The sequence below is a fragment of the Protopterus annectens genome, chromosome 2.part0, assembly GCF_019279795.1.
Source record: "Protopterus annectens isolate FY-2018-M chromosome 2.part0, PAN1.0, whole genome shotgun sequence".
NCBI lineage: Eukaryota > Metazoa > Chordata > Ceratodontiformes > Protopteridae > Protopterus > Protopterus annectens.
The window spans coordinates 1,336,443,798-1,336,459,657 of record NC_056728.1 but is presented as its reverse complement, the minus strand read 5'-3'; the positions used below and the strand labels follow the sequence as shown (position 1 = coordinate 1,336,459,657).

General features: G+C 39.7%; 1 protein-coding gene across 3 annotated transcripts in view; it reads left to right on the top strand.

The window, feature by feature from the left end:
- LOC122793475 (myosin VIIA and Rab interacting protein) overlaps positions 1-15,860 on the top strand; it is a 2,819,605-nt gene that overhangs the window by 1,081,702 nt on the left and 1,722,043 nt on the right. For all 3 annotated transcript variants that reach the window (XM_044061523.1, XM_044061522.1, XM_044061521.1), the window contains exon 3: positions 1,024-1,245. In XM_044061523.1, coding sequence (XP_043917458.1) covers positions 1,024-1,245 — 222 coding nt within the window. The remainder of the gene's footprint in view (positions 1-1,023; positions 1,246-15,860) is intronic.

Here is a 15,860-nt window from a genome sequence, read left to right as displayed (position 1 = left end):
GTATACGTCACTGATAGAAAGTTACTAAGAGACAGCAATAATGAAAGGCATTTAACACAGCACTGAGTCCTTGGTATCAGCTGTTGCATACACACTATTCATTTCTTGCATACTTTTTCTGTGATTTGGAGTATTGGTCAAACTATACACATTTGTTACCAACTTGGTTTGTATAACAATTAGCCCTTTAAGTGTGTTTGCATAATTAATCTCAAATTTCTGCAGAACAGGAAATAATTTAAGAGTACATGAGGGTGCAGAGGATGAGATTTGAGGCATCCTTTTGTTGAGGGTGTTATTTTTGGTCTGAGTCTCACATATTCTTATCCTTCTACTTTTGTGGTTCCTATATAGACAAGTATAATACATCATACTTATGACCCGCGGTGGTGGTGGTGCTGCGGTAGCATTGTCGCCTCACAGTAAGATGCTGTCTGGTTCGATTCTCAGCTAGAGCGTCTTCTGCTTGGAGACATGCGTGAATGGGCGTACCTTCGTTGAAGGTTGTGCGTCAGGCCTGGCAAGCCAGTACGTAAAAATCAACTGCCAATCATTAGCGGACCAGAGTTCCGCTGTTGCAACCCCTAACCGGGAAAAGCCGAAAGACACAAAAAAAAAAACATCATACTTATGACATTCTCAGTGCCTCTGGGTCTTTATTGTAAGCATCATATGTATTTGATAATTGCAGAAGTAAAACTTCAGGTTGATATTTCATTTTTTTGCATAATCTAAAATAAATCATTTGAAATGGCAGTTTTAGGAGTGTTTAAAGAGACAGTTCAGATCTAAGGATAAAATTTACAACAAGCAATGATGTGTGTTGCAATCTTTCTTAAAGGTAACTGTATGCAAACTCATGGAATTAGTTTAAGTAATGTAGAGTAACCTAAAACTGAGTCTGTCAAAGGATGTAAATAGATGCATCACTGTCATTACTTTTTAACAGAAAAGCACAGCGTATTGTAAAATATTAATATCTCTCCGTCATGTTCTTGCTTTATCTCACTTTTGTCTCTTCAGGGATATAAAGCAGAAACTCAACGAGGAAGGAAGCAGATGTGCTGTCCTTTCGAAGCAGCAGAAATTTAATGAGCACTGCTGTATTCGTTGCTACTCTCCCTTCTCCTTCCTCATCAATGCTAAGAGACAGTGCTTGGATTGCAAGTACAACATCTGCAAGGCATGCAGCACCTACATCAAGAAGGAAAAAGCCTCGCTCTGTAACGTCTGTCAGCAGGCCAGGTAGGTGTCTTCCAAGGCTTAGTACTAAAGAAAACATGCTTGAGGTAGGGAAAGACAGATGCCTTCCAAAGCTTAGTTGTTAAAGCTGCATGCTTAGTAATGTGCAGTGTCTTCTTATCTGGATTTATTTTATCAAAAAGGCAATCAGAATTCACAAGGACAGACTAAATGATAAGAAGGTTAAGCTAAGATAGCTGTTGCTTTTGTAGAAGGACAGAAGCCTTAATGTATCTATTTTAGAAATGGCTTGTGATTATTACTTTGTAAGATTCAGAATTATTTTTGTGTGTATGTTCTCCTTTTAGCAAAAACATGCAAAGTACATTGCATTTATAATGCATGCTATGAACAGTGGAGTGACAGAGTAAGGAGTCTTTAATGATGCTGTCAGTGTTTCAGTATGATAACTTGTTTCATATGTGCATTATCATCTGTCAGATGGTGAAGTAGAACAGAGCCATACTGCTGCAATTAAAGTATCTCTGCATTTACATAATAAATGCTGGCTTTTAATTGCATCAAAGGTTCTGATGACATTTACAAATTGCTTGTCATGCCCATCAAGCAAGCTGTATACAAGCAAGAGTTCACTAAAGAACTGCTAGCCCCTGCAGTACTGAAATAAATAAAAGTGAAGTGAAAGGCTGTGCAGAATACACATATATGACCAGAGCTGGATCCAGCACTTGACGACCTAGGCAGACACCTAGGGCCCACTGGTGGCGGGGGGGGGGGTATGCTACAACATTTAATTTTTAATTAAACAATTACAAAAGAACAAAATATACATTTTTTTCATTTTTGTATCCATGCATTTTTTTTTAAGGAGACACTCTCTGTGTGCATATTGTACATCCTTACTACAATGCATGTACAGCAACAATTTAAACACACAGCTTACAGCTCTTACAACAGTGATGTGCAAGATTTAAGCACTCGTAATGGGGCTTATCTTATCTTTTTGGAACAGATGTGGACTAGAACCGCTGCTGCTTTCCCTTGGGAGATGAATGCTGAGCATTCCACTTAGAGAGTGTGTGTGCATGTGTGAAATGCTGTAGTTAGGTATGGCAGGATAGTTAATTAGCTTGATCAGCTCAAACTCTGTACTTGCCTACAGGAACAAGAGCCTTAAATCCTCTATACCAACTACAAGAATGGTCACTTAGTTACAAGAGTTGATTGACATGTGCTGAAGTGGGTAATTTTGTATTTTGTTTGGTTCGTACATTTTGTTTCACTGTTTAATGGAAAATTTTCAAAATTACGGGGGTGCATTTTCAAGGATTGTGAGTTTTAGTGCGTTTTCAGGGAATGTAAGCTTCATGGGAAGAGAGGTTTGCTGTTGCTCATATTGTCTGTTTTCAGTGCATTTTCAAGGAATGTGAGTTTTAAACGAAGAGAAGTTTGCTGTTGCTTGTGTTGTCTGTTTTCAACGTGCAACCGTTTTGTTTAATAAATGGCCATCTAATGTTTGAGCTATAGAATTTCAAAGCAATGTTAGTTGCACAACAGGAAGCATACTTGCCTTTGGTACAGAAGGCTATGGGTTCTACTCCCACACTACATAAATGGACTGCTGATACTGCATTGCCCTTAAAGGGGGGGGGCAGTGTTGCAGTCCTGTGTGTGCTGCCCTTTGAATAAGATGTTAAACTAAGGCTACATCTGTCTATGCCAATGGTAAGTGCTGCAAAATCTTTTACATCCACCTGAGTTATCAAAAAGAGTGGGAAAAAGTTTGCCAGTGCCATGAACAAATTTCCCATGGTAGTATAAGTAAGACCAAGGGTCCCCTCTGAAATGGCGTTGCTGGCCTAGTGGGACTAACCTTGTCAACAAGATATTTAAATTAAAGGTTTTACATTAAATCCATGTCTCTGCCTTCATTTCAAAAGTAAAGAAGAAAACAGTATGTACACTGAGCAGTGTTTATGGTAAAGGGGGGGGGCAAGTAATGAGACACCTGAATAGCTGGTGAGCCCTGCAAATGGGGACCGACATTAAGGGGATAGAACGTGTAGTACTGTCTGTTTAAAATCTAAATATTAGTGTTGCAGGTAGGATTGGTTTAACATGACCTGCCTTATTTGCTTTATCATATTCAAACCATTATTCTGGTAAGGCCAATGGACTGACTAAAGGCTTGAGAAAAGGAATTCAAACTAGTGACCTGTGGGAGGGAGGGCTGTAGACTGGATCAGAGAGGGGATGGGTGTTACTAAAGGTCCTGAGATACGTCTAGGTCTTCATAGGCTGTGTGAATAGCTTTACAAGCTAGACAGTACAGATTGCAGCAGTTATGAATTAGGTGCTGCTTTGGACCTGGAAAAATGAAGGGCAGTACAACAAAAATACTTGGAGATTTTTTTGCTCTACAGTACCCACAGCACAAGCAGATGTGGTGAGGTTTGCAGCATTCTGGGGGTCAGTGATGTTGCATTTTAGGGTTATTGTTTGCCATTAAATACTGGTTAGAAGTTATGATAGAGGAAATCATCCACTGGTGGTGTGATTCGAGTTAGTGGAGATGTGTCAGTGGAGCTGGTATTTCAGTTACACCCACAGGCATAAATTTGAGTGGAAGAGCAGTGAATGAGACTGTGGAAGTGCACTACCATTTAGGTATGTACATTGTGTTAGCTGATCCAAAATAAAGAATCAAAGCTGGTCTGTTTGGGGATGAGAAGCAAGCTGAATTGTAACTTGTTAGTATTTGAGGTTTTGACATATATTGAGTCGTACAAATATAAATCAGTAAGTGTGCACTGGTTCACCGAGGTCTGTCAAAAAGAAAGAAGGAAGGTAATGTGGTTAGACATGTTAGACAGCTAACTGTAAAGATCAGCAAAGCACTGGAAAATGAGAGAAGGTAGATTTAATTTTAATAGGGCCTTTTTAACTTTGACAGCAGCATGAATCACAAAATCAACTGTTTCCTCAGTCAGTGACTCAAATGCAAAGTCTGGCATGCTTAGCTATTTACTGATTATCTTTCATCTATTTTAAAATATGTCAAGAAACCTTTAGCCAGGGACATACCATTCAGTGAAATGATAAAAAATGTTGTTTTGGTCCCACTTACAGCAGATGGATCCTTTATTTTTGTTCTGTGACTCAGAGCACACACTTGGCTGAGTGTAGTTGACACTGGCCTTTCATATTCCTCAAATACCACTTGTCTGCCTTTCCTGCTTCTTTGTCGGCTTCCTCTGTGTTTTGCCTTACATCAAAGTATTTATTGTCTTTTGCAAACTTTACACCTGAATCATCTTAAGAATATCATTCCCTGTATTACTATGAACCAGATGATTATGAATCTAACTTTACCCTAGTTTCAATCTGTAGCTTCTGTAGAACCAAAATTTCTCTTTGGAAATATTTGTAATAGCTGCAAGTTCAGGATTTCTGAGTTATAGGCATTAATGTGGATGGAACTCTAACACTTTCCACAAATACATGATTTTAAAAATATTGGCATCGGCATCACCCCCTTTGGGGTTGGGGAATCACATGAACAGTGACCAAATCATCCAGAGCCAGTGTTCACACTGATAGCTGGTTAGCCCTGTTGTGGTATTTCTTAAAAAAAAAAAACGTATTTCTTAAAAAACAAACAGCCATATTCCAAAACACTTGTTATCAGTACAAGTCTGTCCTGAATCCACAAGGCCTGCTCTCAGCATAAGTGACTTACCTCAATGTCAAGTCTGTCTAAAAGCAGGTTTTTTACATGGGCCAGATTCCAAACATCCTGGTCAGTGGTCAGTCACTTGCACTGAGAGCAAGTCTTTTGGAATAGGGCCTAAAGTCTTGTTTTTTATCAACTTTTTTTTTTTGCTTTGTAATTAATGAGTCCAACACAGCAGACATTCAGCAGGCCTTCTTCACCCACAGCCTATTCTACCCTCATCTCAGTCTGTACCTTGTAATAACCCAACTGGACCTCACTTTTAACACAGTGAACTCACTTCCTTAACAATATACCTTACTTCCTGCTTATGACATATATTGCTGCATTCCACATTGCCCGATTTTATTTATAAATCTGCAGGCATTCTCTTTGACTGCCTTCCAAACCTTATTGGTCATAGGTGGTTAATAGTGTAAGCTCTTGCTACTGCTCATGTGCAGACTCATTCATGTCTGTAGATGCACACAGCCTGGGTTTCTCTTTCTGTAGATTCTGGACGGACATAAAGGGACATGGAATTCATCCTGAATTTGGGGGGCCATTATTTATAGCATGGTGTGTATGAGTTGGATACATCATAATCTGAAGTGTAAACCATGGCTGCAGATGAATTCATGGGGATCCTGCTGGACAGTCAGACGGAAGAAGTGGATATTAATCTGGGGTTAGAAAAACTTTACGCAAATACAAATATGAAACCACAGTGTGTAACTAATTTTTTAAAAATGACAAAACAAATCAACTCTTATGTATATGCAAATTATTCTAAAGCAGTGCAAAGTACATAGGGAGAAATCTCCTTGCTGAACTGTATTATGAGCGAAAGTCTGAAACATCCTTTGAGCATATAAATGATTTTAAGGAGGAGTAATTAATTGTACAGTGTAGAACTATTCTATGAAAAATTACTTCATGAGCTGTGCGTATTACTGGGATGCATATCTATTTTCCCTTATAAGAGGCAATTGTCATATGTACTAACGTGATTTATGTTGATAAAATTCTTCATTTCCTGAAATGAATTTGTAAAAGTACAAGCATATTTTCAGAAGGACTGCTACCAAGTGATTTATGTGCTAAGCTGTGTAAAGCACCGATCCACCTAGACTGTTTTACGTGCCCAGCCCAGGAACACTGTCTGGATAAGAAACTTGCTCAGAGTTGCACAGTAGGCAAATGAAAGCTGGGGGACTCAAACTCGAGACCACAGAGAACAGTTTGTTGATCCTATGTGCTAACTGTTTACATTCAGGAACAGTTTAAGTAAGTAGACATATAGCAGACTGCCATTTAAGCAATAATCAGTAAAAAACAATGCTCCTGATTCCAAAAGACTTGCTGTCAGTGTAAGTGGCCACTTACTCTAAGAGCAAGCTGAGAGCAGATGTTTTGGAATCTGATTCCAGAAGTAAGCCTGCTTATAGGTAAGTCTTACACTGAAGTGAGTCAGTTACACAGAGTAGGTCTTCTGCAATCAGGGGAGACTTGCACTGAGAGCAATTCTTTTGGAATCTGAGCAAATTATTTTTACCATAAACAAACAATGACTTGATAAAGGTTACTTTGTGTTGTCCTTTCTGCTGCTTGGGGGGGGGGGGGGTTGTGTACAGTGCTTGGGTATAATATATAACTCAGAGAAAGCATGGCAGATTTTGTATGTGTTAATGTCAAAACCGTTATTGTGGGGGAAGGAAAATTTGAAGAGCAGACTGTATGACGCCTGGAATAGTTTAACCCTAGCTAAGCGGCGATGCATAAAGTGTATTTTTTTTATTTTTTTTTTTTAATATAACAGTAGCAAATGAGCAAACTGATTTAAACAAATTAACCAATAAAAAGCTAAAAACCGAGCCCCGTTCCAGCAATCTTCGATCAGACAAGTTCTAACTGCACACTCCTCCCACTAGGGTGCAGGGGTACCTTCTCCAAAAAAAGATGGTCTGGATTAGTGCTCAAGTTATACAAACGAAGCTAGATTCAGCAGGTCTGAATTTAGTCTACCCTACAGCAAACAAGGCGTACCAATTTCAGAAAGAAAAAGTTCAAATAAGCAGGCACAATAAGCCTTTAACCAGAAACTCCCAGCTCAGAAGGGCAGAATTTACCCTCTCCTCCCACAAGAGTGCAGACCACAACTTTTTAATGTAAAATAACTGGCCCAAAGCCCAATGGCTTAAACCAGAACTAATACACTCTTAGAATAACAGACACTAAGCCTTCAATCAGCAACTCCCAACTTAGAAGGATGTAAGCTACCTGTCCTGCCACAAGAGTGCCGACCACAAACCTTCTTAATGTAAAACAACTGGTCTGAAGCCCAAGTGCTTCAACCAAAGGCTTAGAATAACAGTTACAATTTAATCAGGCTTCTACCAAGCAGTAATAAATTCAGCAGAATAAATACAATTAAGTACTTTTAAGAAGAGGCAAAAGCAAAATAAAGTGCAATTTTTTTTTTTTTTAGTAAAGTGCAAGGTGAGAGGAAGGGGGAGCAGAGGTTAAAAACCGAAGTGGTTTGGCATTCTCAAATGTTCTCTCTGTATTAAGTAGAGTGACCACCAGACTGGGAGGGGTGTCCCAGATCAAATTTACAGTAGGGGTGGGCAACTGCAACGCCACCAACTATAACAACACCATAAGAATAGTGTGGGAGAGGAAAAAACAGTTTCAGGACAGATGAGAAACAGATGCCAGAAAATATATAAAATAATTCAGTCAGGCAAACAATAATTCGGTCTAGAACAATAATTCTTGTCTAGAGGAAAACAGTTTTTAGTACTTAATAAGTAAGCACCTATCCAGGCATGTCTAAGGGTCAGCTCCAGGTGTTTTCTCCTGTCTACCTGATGAATCTGGGCATCTTGGGGCAATACAGAAATTGCCTCATGTACACAGACAACCCTCTCCTCCTACGACCCAACACTACAACCTGTGAGAGATGCACTTATATAGCCAAACTGGAAGCAAAGCTCTCTTCACCCAAGACTGGACTAGACAGTCAAGAGGAGAAGGTAAACACTTGCACCAAACCACACTCATCACATAGTCACTCAAAACCTACACCACCAAAACACACACATAGCAACACAAAACACACGGTTCTATATTAAATCACCGAATGCTTAAAAAAGCGAACGGTGATTGATCGACCCCATGTAAGTGAAAGCTTACAATGTCGAAGTGTCAGAACAGCGATTTTGATTTTTTTTCCAAGGGAAAAAAATTGCTGTTCCAACCACACAAAAAAAATAAATAAATAAATGAATTTAAACATTACATTAAGTGGGAGGCTTCACCCCCCACACCCCCCTACTTAAATCTACCAACTCTGTGACTACACTACAGTGCCGAAAATGGCAAAGTACCAAAGCGGCCAAGCAAATTCTTTCCCAGGGAAATAATTCGCTTAACAGCCGCTTCGATATTTTCCATTTTCTGCATTTTAAGTTCAACCAAGTCTTAAGTCTTCTAATATAGACCAAAACACACATCTACATTCACGGAGGCTCTCAATAAGAATCTGCTCAAGCAACAGAGACCTCCAAAGCAGAAACGCATGCAACCCCCCCCCAACAGAATCCAAATGACATATAGCCCACAAACTCAGTGTGCCACTCATCCACAGCCCATAAGGCATAACAACGTACCCAACACTTTAGTCATAGGTGACTCTATAGTCAGGCACACTGATGTTCCACTCACCAGGCTAAATAAGGAGAAAGGTACTGTCAGCTGCCTGTCGAGTGCCAGGATCTGTCACATAACGCACACACTCAGGTCACTCCACAACAAGTACAGATATGACTCTGTCATTGTCCATGTTGGTGTGAATGGCCTGAGACATACCTCCCTGGACTACATGAAAAGAGATATGGAGGAGCTCTCCAATCTTGTAGCCCAGGCAGGTATGACCCTAGTCCTGAGTAGCATCCTGCCATCACCCAGAATGATACCACAGTACAAGGACAAAATGATTGACTTCAACAATTGGCTAAGCTTCGGGTGTCATTCTAAGGGGATCCAGTATCTGTCTGTCTGGGATGACATGATCGACAGAGATGGCCTGCACCTGTCGCCCTTGGGATTCTGGATACTGGCTAGGGCTCTTTCCACCCCTATAGTGCCTTTTTTAGGCAAGGTTCAAATGACAAATTCACAACTGTAACAGGTACAAGCAAGCAAAATCTGAGGGTAATGCTACTCAATGCTAGATGTCTAAACCTCAAAATTCATTCACTCGAGGCAGTCCTTAAAATGGAGAACATCGACATCTGTACAGTGACAGAGACCTGGTTCAAGGCTCCAGAGAGCACCTTTGCATTACCAGGCTATAATTCATACCACACCTTTCGGCCAGCTAACCTGGACCGAAATACTAAAGGCAGAGGCGTGTCCATATTCATTAAGGATATCCACACCTCCAGGCTAGTTGCTCAGCATAATGCATCTGAGATTATCCAAGTGCAACTAACTCTGGGCAAGACCACAATCCAAACTGTAACTTGCTACAGATCACCCACCATGCCCCAGGATTCCCACTCCTCAGTTCTTGATACACTGGAAAATATTAGGGTACAACCCAATACCCTAATATTGGGTGATTTCAAATACCCCACCATTAACTGGGAAAACTACTCATGTACCAACTCTTTTGCTCAACGTTTTCTGGAATTCATAAATTGCAATCCCTTGGATCAACTTATCCACACCCCCACCAGGGGCAGCAGTATCCTAGACCTGGACATTACCAACATGGGCAACCGATGTTCCACACCAGAGGTCAATTCCTTGTTGGTCAGATCTGACCACAAGCTAATCAGCCTAGACATCCACATCCCACCCCCATCCCTCATTAGGGAAACCACCATAAAAAATTTCTCCAAAGCCAACTTCACGCTTCATAAGACAGAAGTGGCAAACTTCACGACACCCATGCAGACTGTCAAACAACTGCTGAATCCTACACAAATGCACTTTATAAGCACTTACACAAGTGCATGGATCGTGCTATTCCTAACAGAACCAAGATGATTTCCTCCAAAAAAAGGAAGCCAATCTGGTGGTCCCCTACCATAAACAAACTCTACAACAGAAGAAAGAAACTGTTGCAAAAAAGAGTAAAATCCCATGATTGGAGGAACTCCCTGGTCAGCCTCAGTAAGAGGCTGAGATCCCTCATAAAATCACCCAAAGCTAGTTATGAAAACAAAATCGCCACTGATTCTAAAGACAACCACAAAGCATTCTATAGCTATGTCAAGAATCTCAGTGGCAACACTCAGATCTGCTCTGAGTTACAACACAATGGCACTAAATATACAGAACCAACTGATATTGCCAACATCCTGGCAGATAGGTTCAGTGTTAACTTTACCCCCCTACCCCCTAAAGGGCCCATCTCTATACCGGAAGAATGCAAATTTCCTGTAATCACGGCTGCACAGGTAAAACCACACTCTCCAAAGCCAAGAACACAGCACCCATGGGACCTGACAACATACCAGGCTGCGGTCTACATGAACTATAGAATGAACTGGTACCCCACCTAAACACCATGTTCAATCATATCCTCACCTCAGGCTTATTGCCCACTGAATGGCGCACAGTGATGGTTATCCCACTCCACAAAGGGGGAGCCACCACAGACCCCAGGAACTACCACCCCATTAGCCTAACGAGCCTGGTCTGCAAGGCCATGGAATGTATCATCATGGAACTTATAAACAAAGTCATTAGTAATCTCCAAACTCTGGACCCCCCCCCCCCAGTTTGGGTTTGTAAAAGGCAGATCATGTCTCCTAAACCTGATTGACTTCTTTGAAACAGTCACCAAAGCCGTAGATGAGGATAAGGTGGGTCACACAGCCTATCTAGATCTCGCCAAGGCTTTTGACACCATCCCCCACTCTGGAATTATAGATAAACTCACTAAACTAGGTATAAATCCCTATGTCACAAGATGGGTTGCCAACTGGCTCACTGACAGAACCCACACTGTGAAAATAGCAGACTCCAAGTCCGACTTCAGACCAGTGACAAGTGGAGTACCACAGGGTTCAGTCCTGGGTCCTCTCCTGTTTGGTATCTACTTTTCTGAAGTGCAGGTTAACACAGAAGATCTTTGGCTAATGAAGTTCGCACATGACTGCAAACTAGGAGCCATAATTGAAACTCCTAACGATGTGGACATCCTACAAAAGGGCCTCACTGAGACAGATGCCTGGTGTCAAAGCCATGGCCTCAAGCTCGATGCCAAAAAGTGCATTGTCATCCCCTTTGGTAAAAACTCTGTACCCATGAGCTACCACATAGGTGGTAGTCTACTTAACACCAAAAGTGTGATAAGAGTCCTTGGGACATAGGTGGACAGTAGTCTCTCCTTTGATAATCACATTGCCACAGTAGTCAGGAAATCCTTCACATGGCACACCTCATCACAAAAGGTTTTTCATCCAGGAAAAAAGAGGTCATTGTTCCCCTCTACTCATCACTCATTAGACCCATTATAGAGTACAACACCCCTTTTGATATGTACCTCACAAGACATCAACAACAACTGGAAAGGCCGCAGAAATACCGCACAAAGAGGATTACCAGCCTCAAACAGATGCCCTATGCAGCCCGTCTCAAAAAACTTCAGCTTTACTCCGTCGCATATCGCCTACATATAAAGCTATGTCAAACCCAGAGCTGTTGGACATGCTCCACTTAAAGAAATCCCAGTCCCTCCGAGCTACATGCTCTAGGGACCTAAACCTTGTCATCACAATAAACAGAACATGCTGGAGGGATAGATTCCTGTCCCAGATACTTCCCATACTCTGGAACAAACTACCTATCTATATCAAACAGATCTCCTCATTAGGACTTTTCAAGAAAAATTTTGATGATTGGATGGGAAATAGGAAATTTACCCCGGGATCACCTCTGTGGCTCTGCTCGACAGGGGCACAGGAAAATAATTTGCTTGGGTGGCGAAAGACAGGGTACCTTTTTGGCTAGGCTTGGATAGGCCCTAGGTCCAATAGACTAGTATCTACCTATGAACCTATGTACCTATAAGAAAATTCAATTTGTATTGAAAGAGTGGAAGTGGACTGCGAAGTTATCACTGCAGCTACCAAGAAAGAGGATATTTACCAAGAAGGTGATGCCCACATATATGTTTTAAGATGCCATTTAAAATATTTATTTATTTACTTGGTTACTTGTTTGTCTTTCTGTACTGGAAAAGTCAAACTGGTTAATACCCATTTAAAGGCACTTAAACTAGAAAGCTGCCATTGGTTGTGTTAGTAGTAATTCTGAGTGCAAAATATTTCTGAATATAAAGATTGCTGGCTAAAAGTAGCTTTGTGTTGTTTTAGAAAATAAAAACAAACTGAGGAAAATATGGATGTGGGGCACAACAATCATTCAGAAGAAGTTACCTCTTTAGGTAATTTCAGTCTTTACAAGATGATAAAGTTATGTTGAGACAAGGAAAAGTATTGGTGTGTGTAATTCTAAGACACTACTTGTTCACATAATGGGCAAAAATAGTTTGGTATGGAGTGTATGCTAATGAGTGCACCATGATATAGAAATGAGAAACTCCATACAAATGAGCCACTTGGAGTATGCAGGTAATGACCAACAAACCAGAGGATGAATTCAGAAACATTGCAAGTCAGGGTGTATGTGAAGGGATGAGTGCTAGGATAAACATCAGTAGCTTGGAAACTTGGGTTACCAGCAACTGTCAGAACCAGTGCCTGAAAGGTTGCAAACTGCAGCCATCTGTACCAACAAGGGAGCCACAGGTAGCACCTGAATGGCTATCAGGCCAGCAGACTTGGAGCATTTCCACATACACAGGGAGATCAGGGAGATCGCAAGACACTAAATCAAACTGCTTCACCCACAGGTGGGTCCAAGGGGTAGGTATGGCATGCCCATTTCTGTGGATATTAAGATATGTGTAGCTTTAACCATCTTAGCAGCAGGGACATTTTAGGGGCCTACTAGGAATGAGTTAGGGATATTGCAGGTATGAGCCTCACAAATTCTAAACAAGCTTCACAACATCATGCTTCAGCATGTGAAGGAACATATCTAGTACCTCTGGACTGCAGAACACAGCACTAGCACTTTGTGGGCACGTTATAACACAGTCCATTTCCCTAAGGTTCTGCATAGATTGCACACATATCATCAAGACTTGTGATGGTTCAGAAGGATTGCAGTAAATCAGCAGGAAGGGTTTGCACTCAGTGCCTGGTGGCCTATAATGCCTAGGGCATGTGTTATTTATAATGTGTCCATGTGCCACCTAGACAGTTCATATAATTCATATAGTTGGCCCATGTCCAACTTATTGCAAAGGCAAAGGTTACTGAGAAGGGATTACCCACAAGTACATCTGGTTGGTAGGTGTGCACACGTTCTAGATATGCAAAGTATATACACACACTGGAACCTTGCAGACAATAATTTGCCTGTAAAGCAACAGAAACATGAAATATACATAAGGGTTACTGCAGTACGTCCAGATATCTGCATCGTAGATTTTTGTCATGTGTGGAATGTGAACATTTTTGCAGGGCTTTCTGTATCAGTTGTATAAGCATTAGAAAAGCAGAGTGGAAATCCAGGGAGGAACATGAAGGAACAATATCATACCAAGAGAGTGGTGAGCACATTGTATTGTAGCACTAGCAAAGAGGCAGGGTCTGGTCCACAGCTATAGGCCATTATGCAGACAACACAAAATAAAATGATGCATATGTTATCACAGCCAGGCTATGTGGGCCAGTACACGTGCAGGCAATAGTGTGCATCAAACATCAACATATTCACATAGGTTAGGGGTGGGAGAGGCGCACTGATCAACATTGCATCCATGTGTATGAGGCTATCATCACGCAAATAGGTTTGAGTGGCTATGGCTACTTCAGGCACTTTGGAATGCAGGCCTTCTTCATGGTGTGGCAGCGAAAGCAAGAGTCGCTTATTGTTCTGGCACTGGGACTTTAGGGAGCACCTTCTGGGCTCTTATGATGGCCCACTGTGGAAAACAAGATACCTGTGATGGTGAATTGTTTTTTATCATTCTGCATTTAGCCTGATCTTGCATAAAAACAATTGTGAACAGTTATTCTTGTCTTTCCCCTAAAACAAGCTTGTGTCTTCTCATGGAGACTGGACTCATCATTTCAAAAAAAAAAAAAAACTAAATTACTATAGGTATTGAACCATAGATCATATGTATTATGCACAGATTTACAGTACCAGAAAAGCCTGTATTCATATTTCCTGATAATCTACAAATGAAAAAAAATGCACTAAATCCTTGTCCATGAACACTTAATTATAGTGATTTCACTAAAGAAATGCAATTAAAGTTAAATATATCTGGTTATGCATTAGAATTGTACAGACTGGCAGAATGCTGCCTATTTAAATAATGAGGAACTAAAACTTAAGAATCAGATTTTTTTTTTTTGGCACAGGGGTGAAAATACACATGAAACGTTTTTCTTAAGTCAAACTGACTTCAGTTAAAGTTTTACAGATTGTAATATTACTGGAAGTAGCTATGAGAGATTCCTTTGAACTGCTGTATTTTGTTAAAAATGACATTAAGAACATTTTGAAATATTTTTATTGGGGTAAAATTCTCCATCATGCAAATGACAATTTATATAAAGAAAAGTACTATAACAAATCTATGGGTTAAGGGTCATGTTTGCAAAATGTGTAAATTATGACATGGTAAAATTTGCAGAAGAATGTACAGAGGAAAGCTGACATGATTTGTATGGGTAGTTCCGATTACATACCTGAGTTAGAATGCATGATTATTAATTTTTTTTCTCAATTTTTTTTTTATTTTTCAAATACATTTGAATGAATTCCATAGTATTTATACATAACATCTTAAATAACTATGTACACTATTTACATTAGCCTGACACTATAACAGATCTTATAAGTATGTCCAATTCATTATCAGAGTGTCTGATCAATTATTGTATAGTGTCAATCAACGATAAGACTTTTCCCCATGGGTCGTTAATAAATGGCTTTGGATAAATTCTTAATTCTTTAATTTTAATTTCCAGTAATGCTGTGGTCTTCATTAGGCTGTGGAAGTCTTCCAAAGTTGGTATTGCGTTTGTATTCCATCTTTTTGTTATACACTTCCTTGAAATAACAAGTATAGTCCATACTAGATACATGTTTGACCTATTCAATGAGGACCTTCATTCACATTTAATAATACAAGAGCTTTAGTTAAATAAAATGATTCATTAAATAAAGCATGTAGAAAGTTATTAATGACATTCCGAAATGGCTTAATTTTAACACAACATATTCTTTTTATGGAAGAACTAATTTTACTGATTCTTTCTGGGGTTAAGAATGCTCTGTGCAAGCATTACAATTAAAACCTTTCCAGTATTGTGTAAAGGATATATATTTTATTGATAATAAAATATATTTTTTAATATCTTCGGTTAACTGTATTGTCTTTTTGTTATATATTTCCAATATGACGTTTTGGGTGTTGTTTTATAGTTTATCAATATTTTGTAAAATTTTGAAATACTGTTTCCCATGTCAAAGTCATTATATATGATTTCATATACGCATTTCGTAAATTTAGGTATTTTTTAAATGAAGAATTAATTATTCTACTTAAATCTTGCGAATATGACAGAATACTCTGTAAAGTTAGCCAGTCCTGTTGCGGAATGTTGTATGTTGTTTTTATTACTTGCATATCTAAAACTTTTAGTTCTTTGATACATTGGAGCCAACAAACAAGCCCTTTCTGTTCCCAGGAATTAATAATTTCTCTGTATATTTTATGTGGAAAGTTCTTTCTGACTATAAATGGTGTTAAAAGATCAAACCAGATTTTTAAATCTGTATTTCC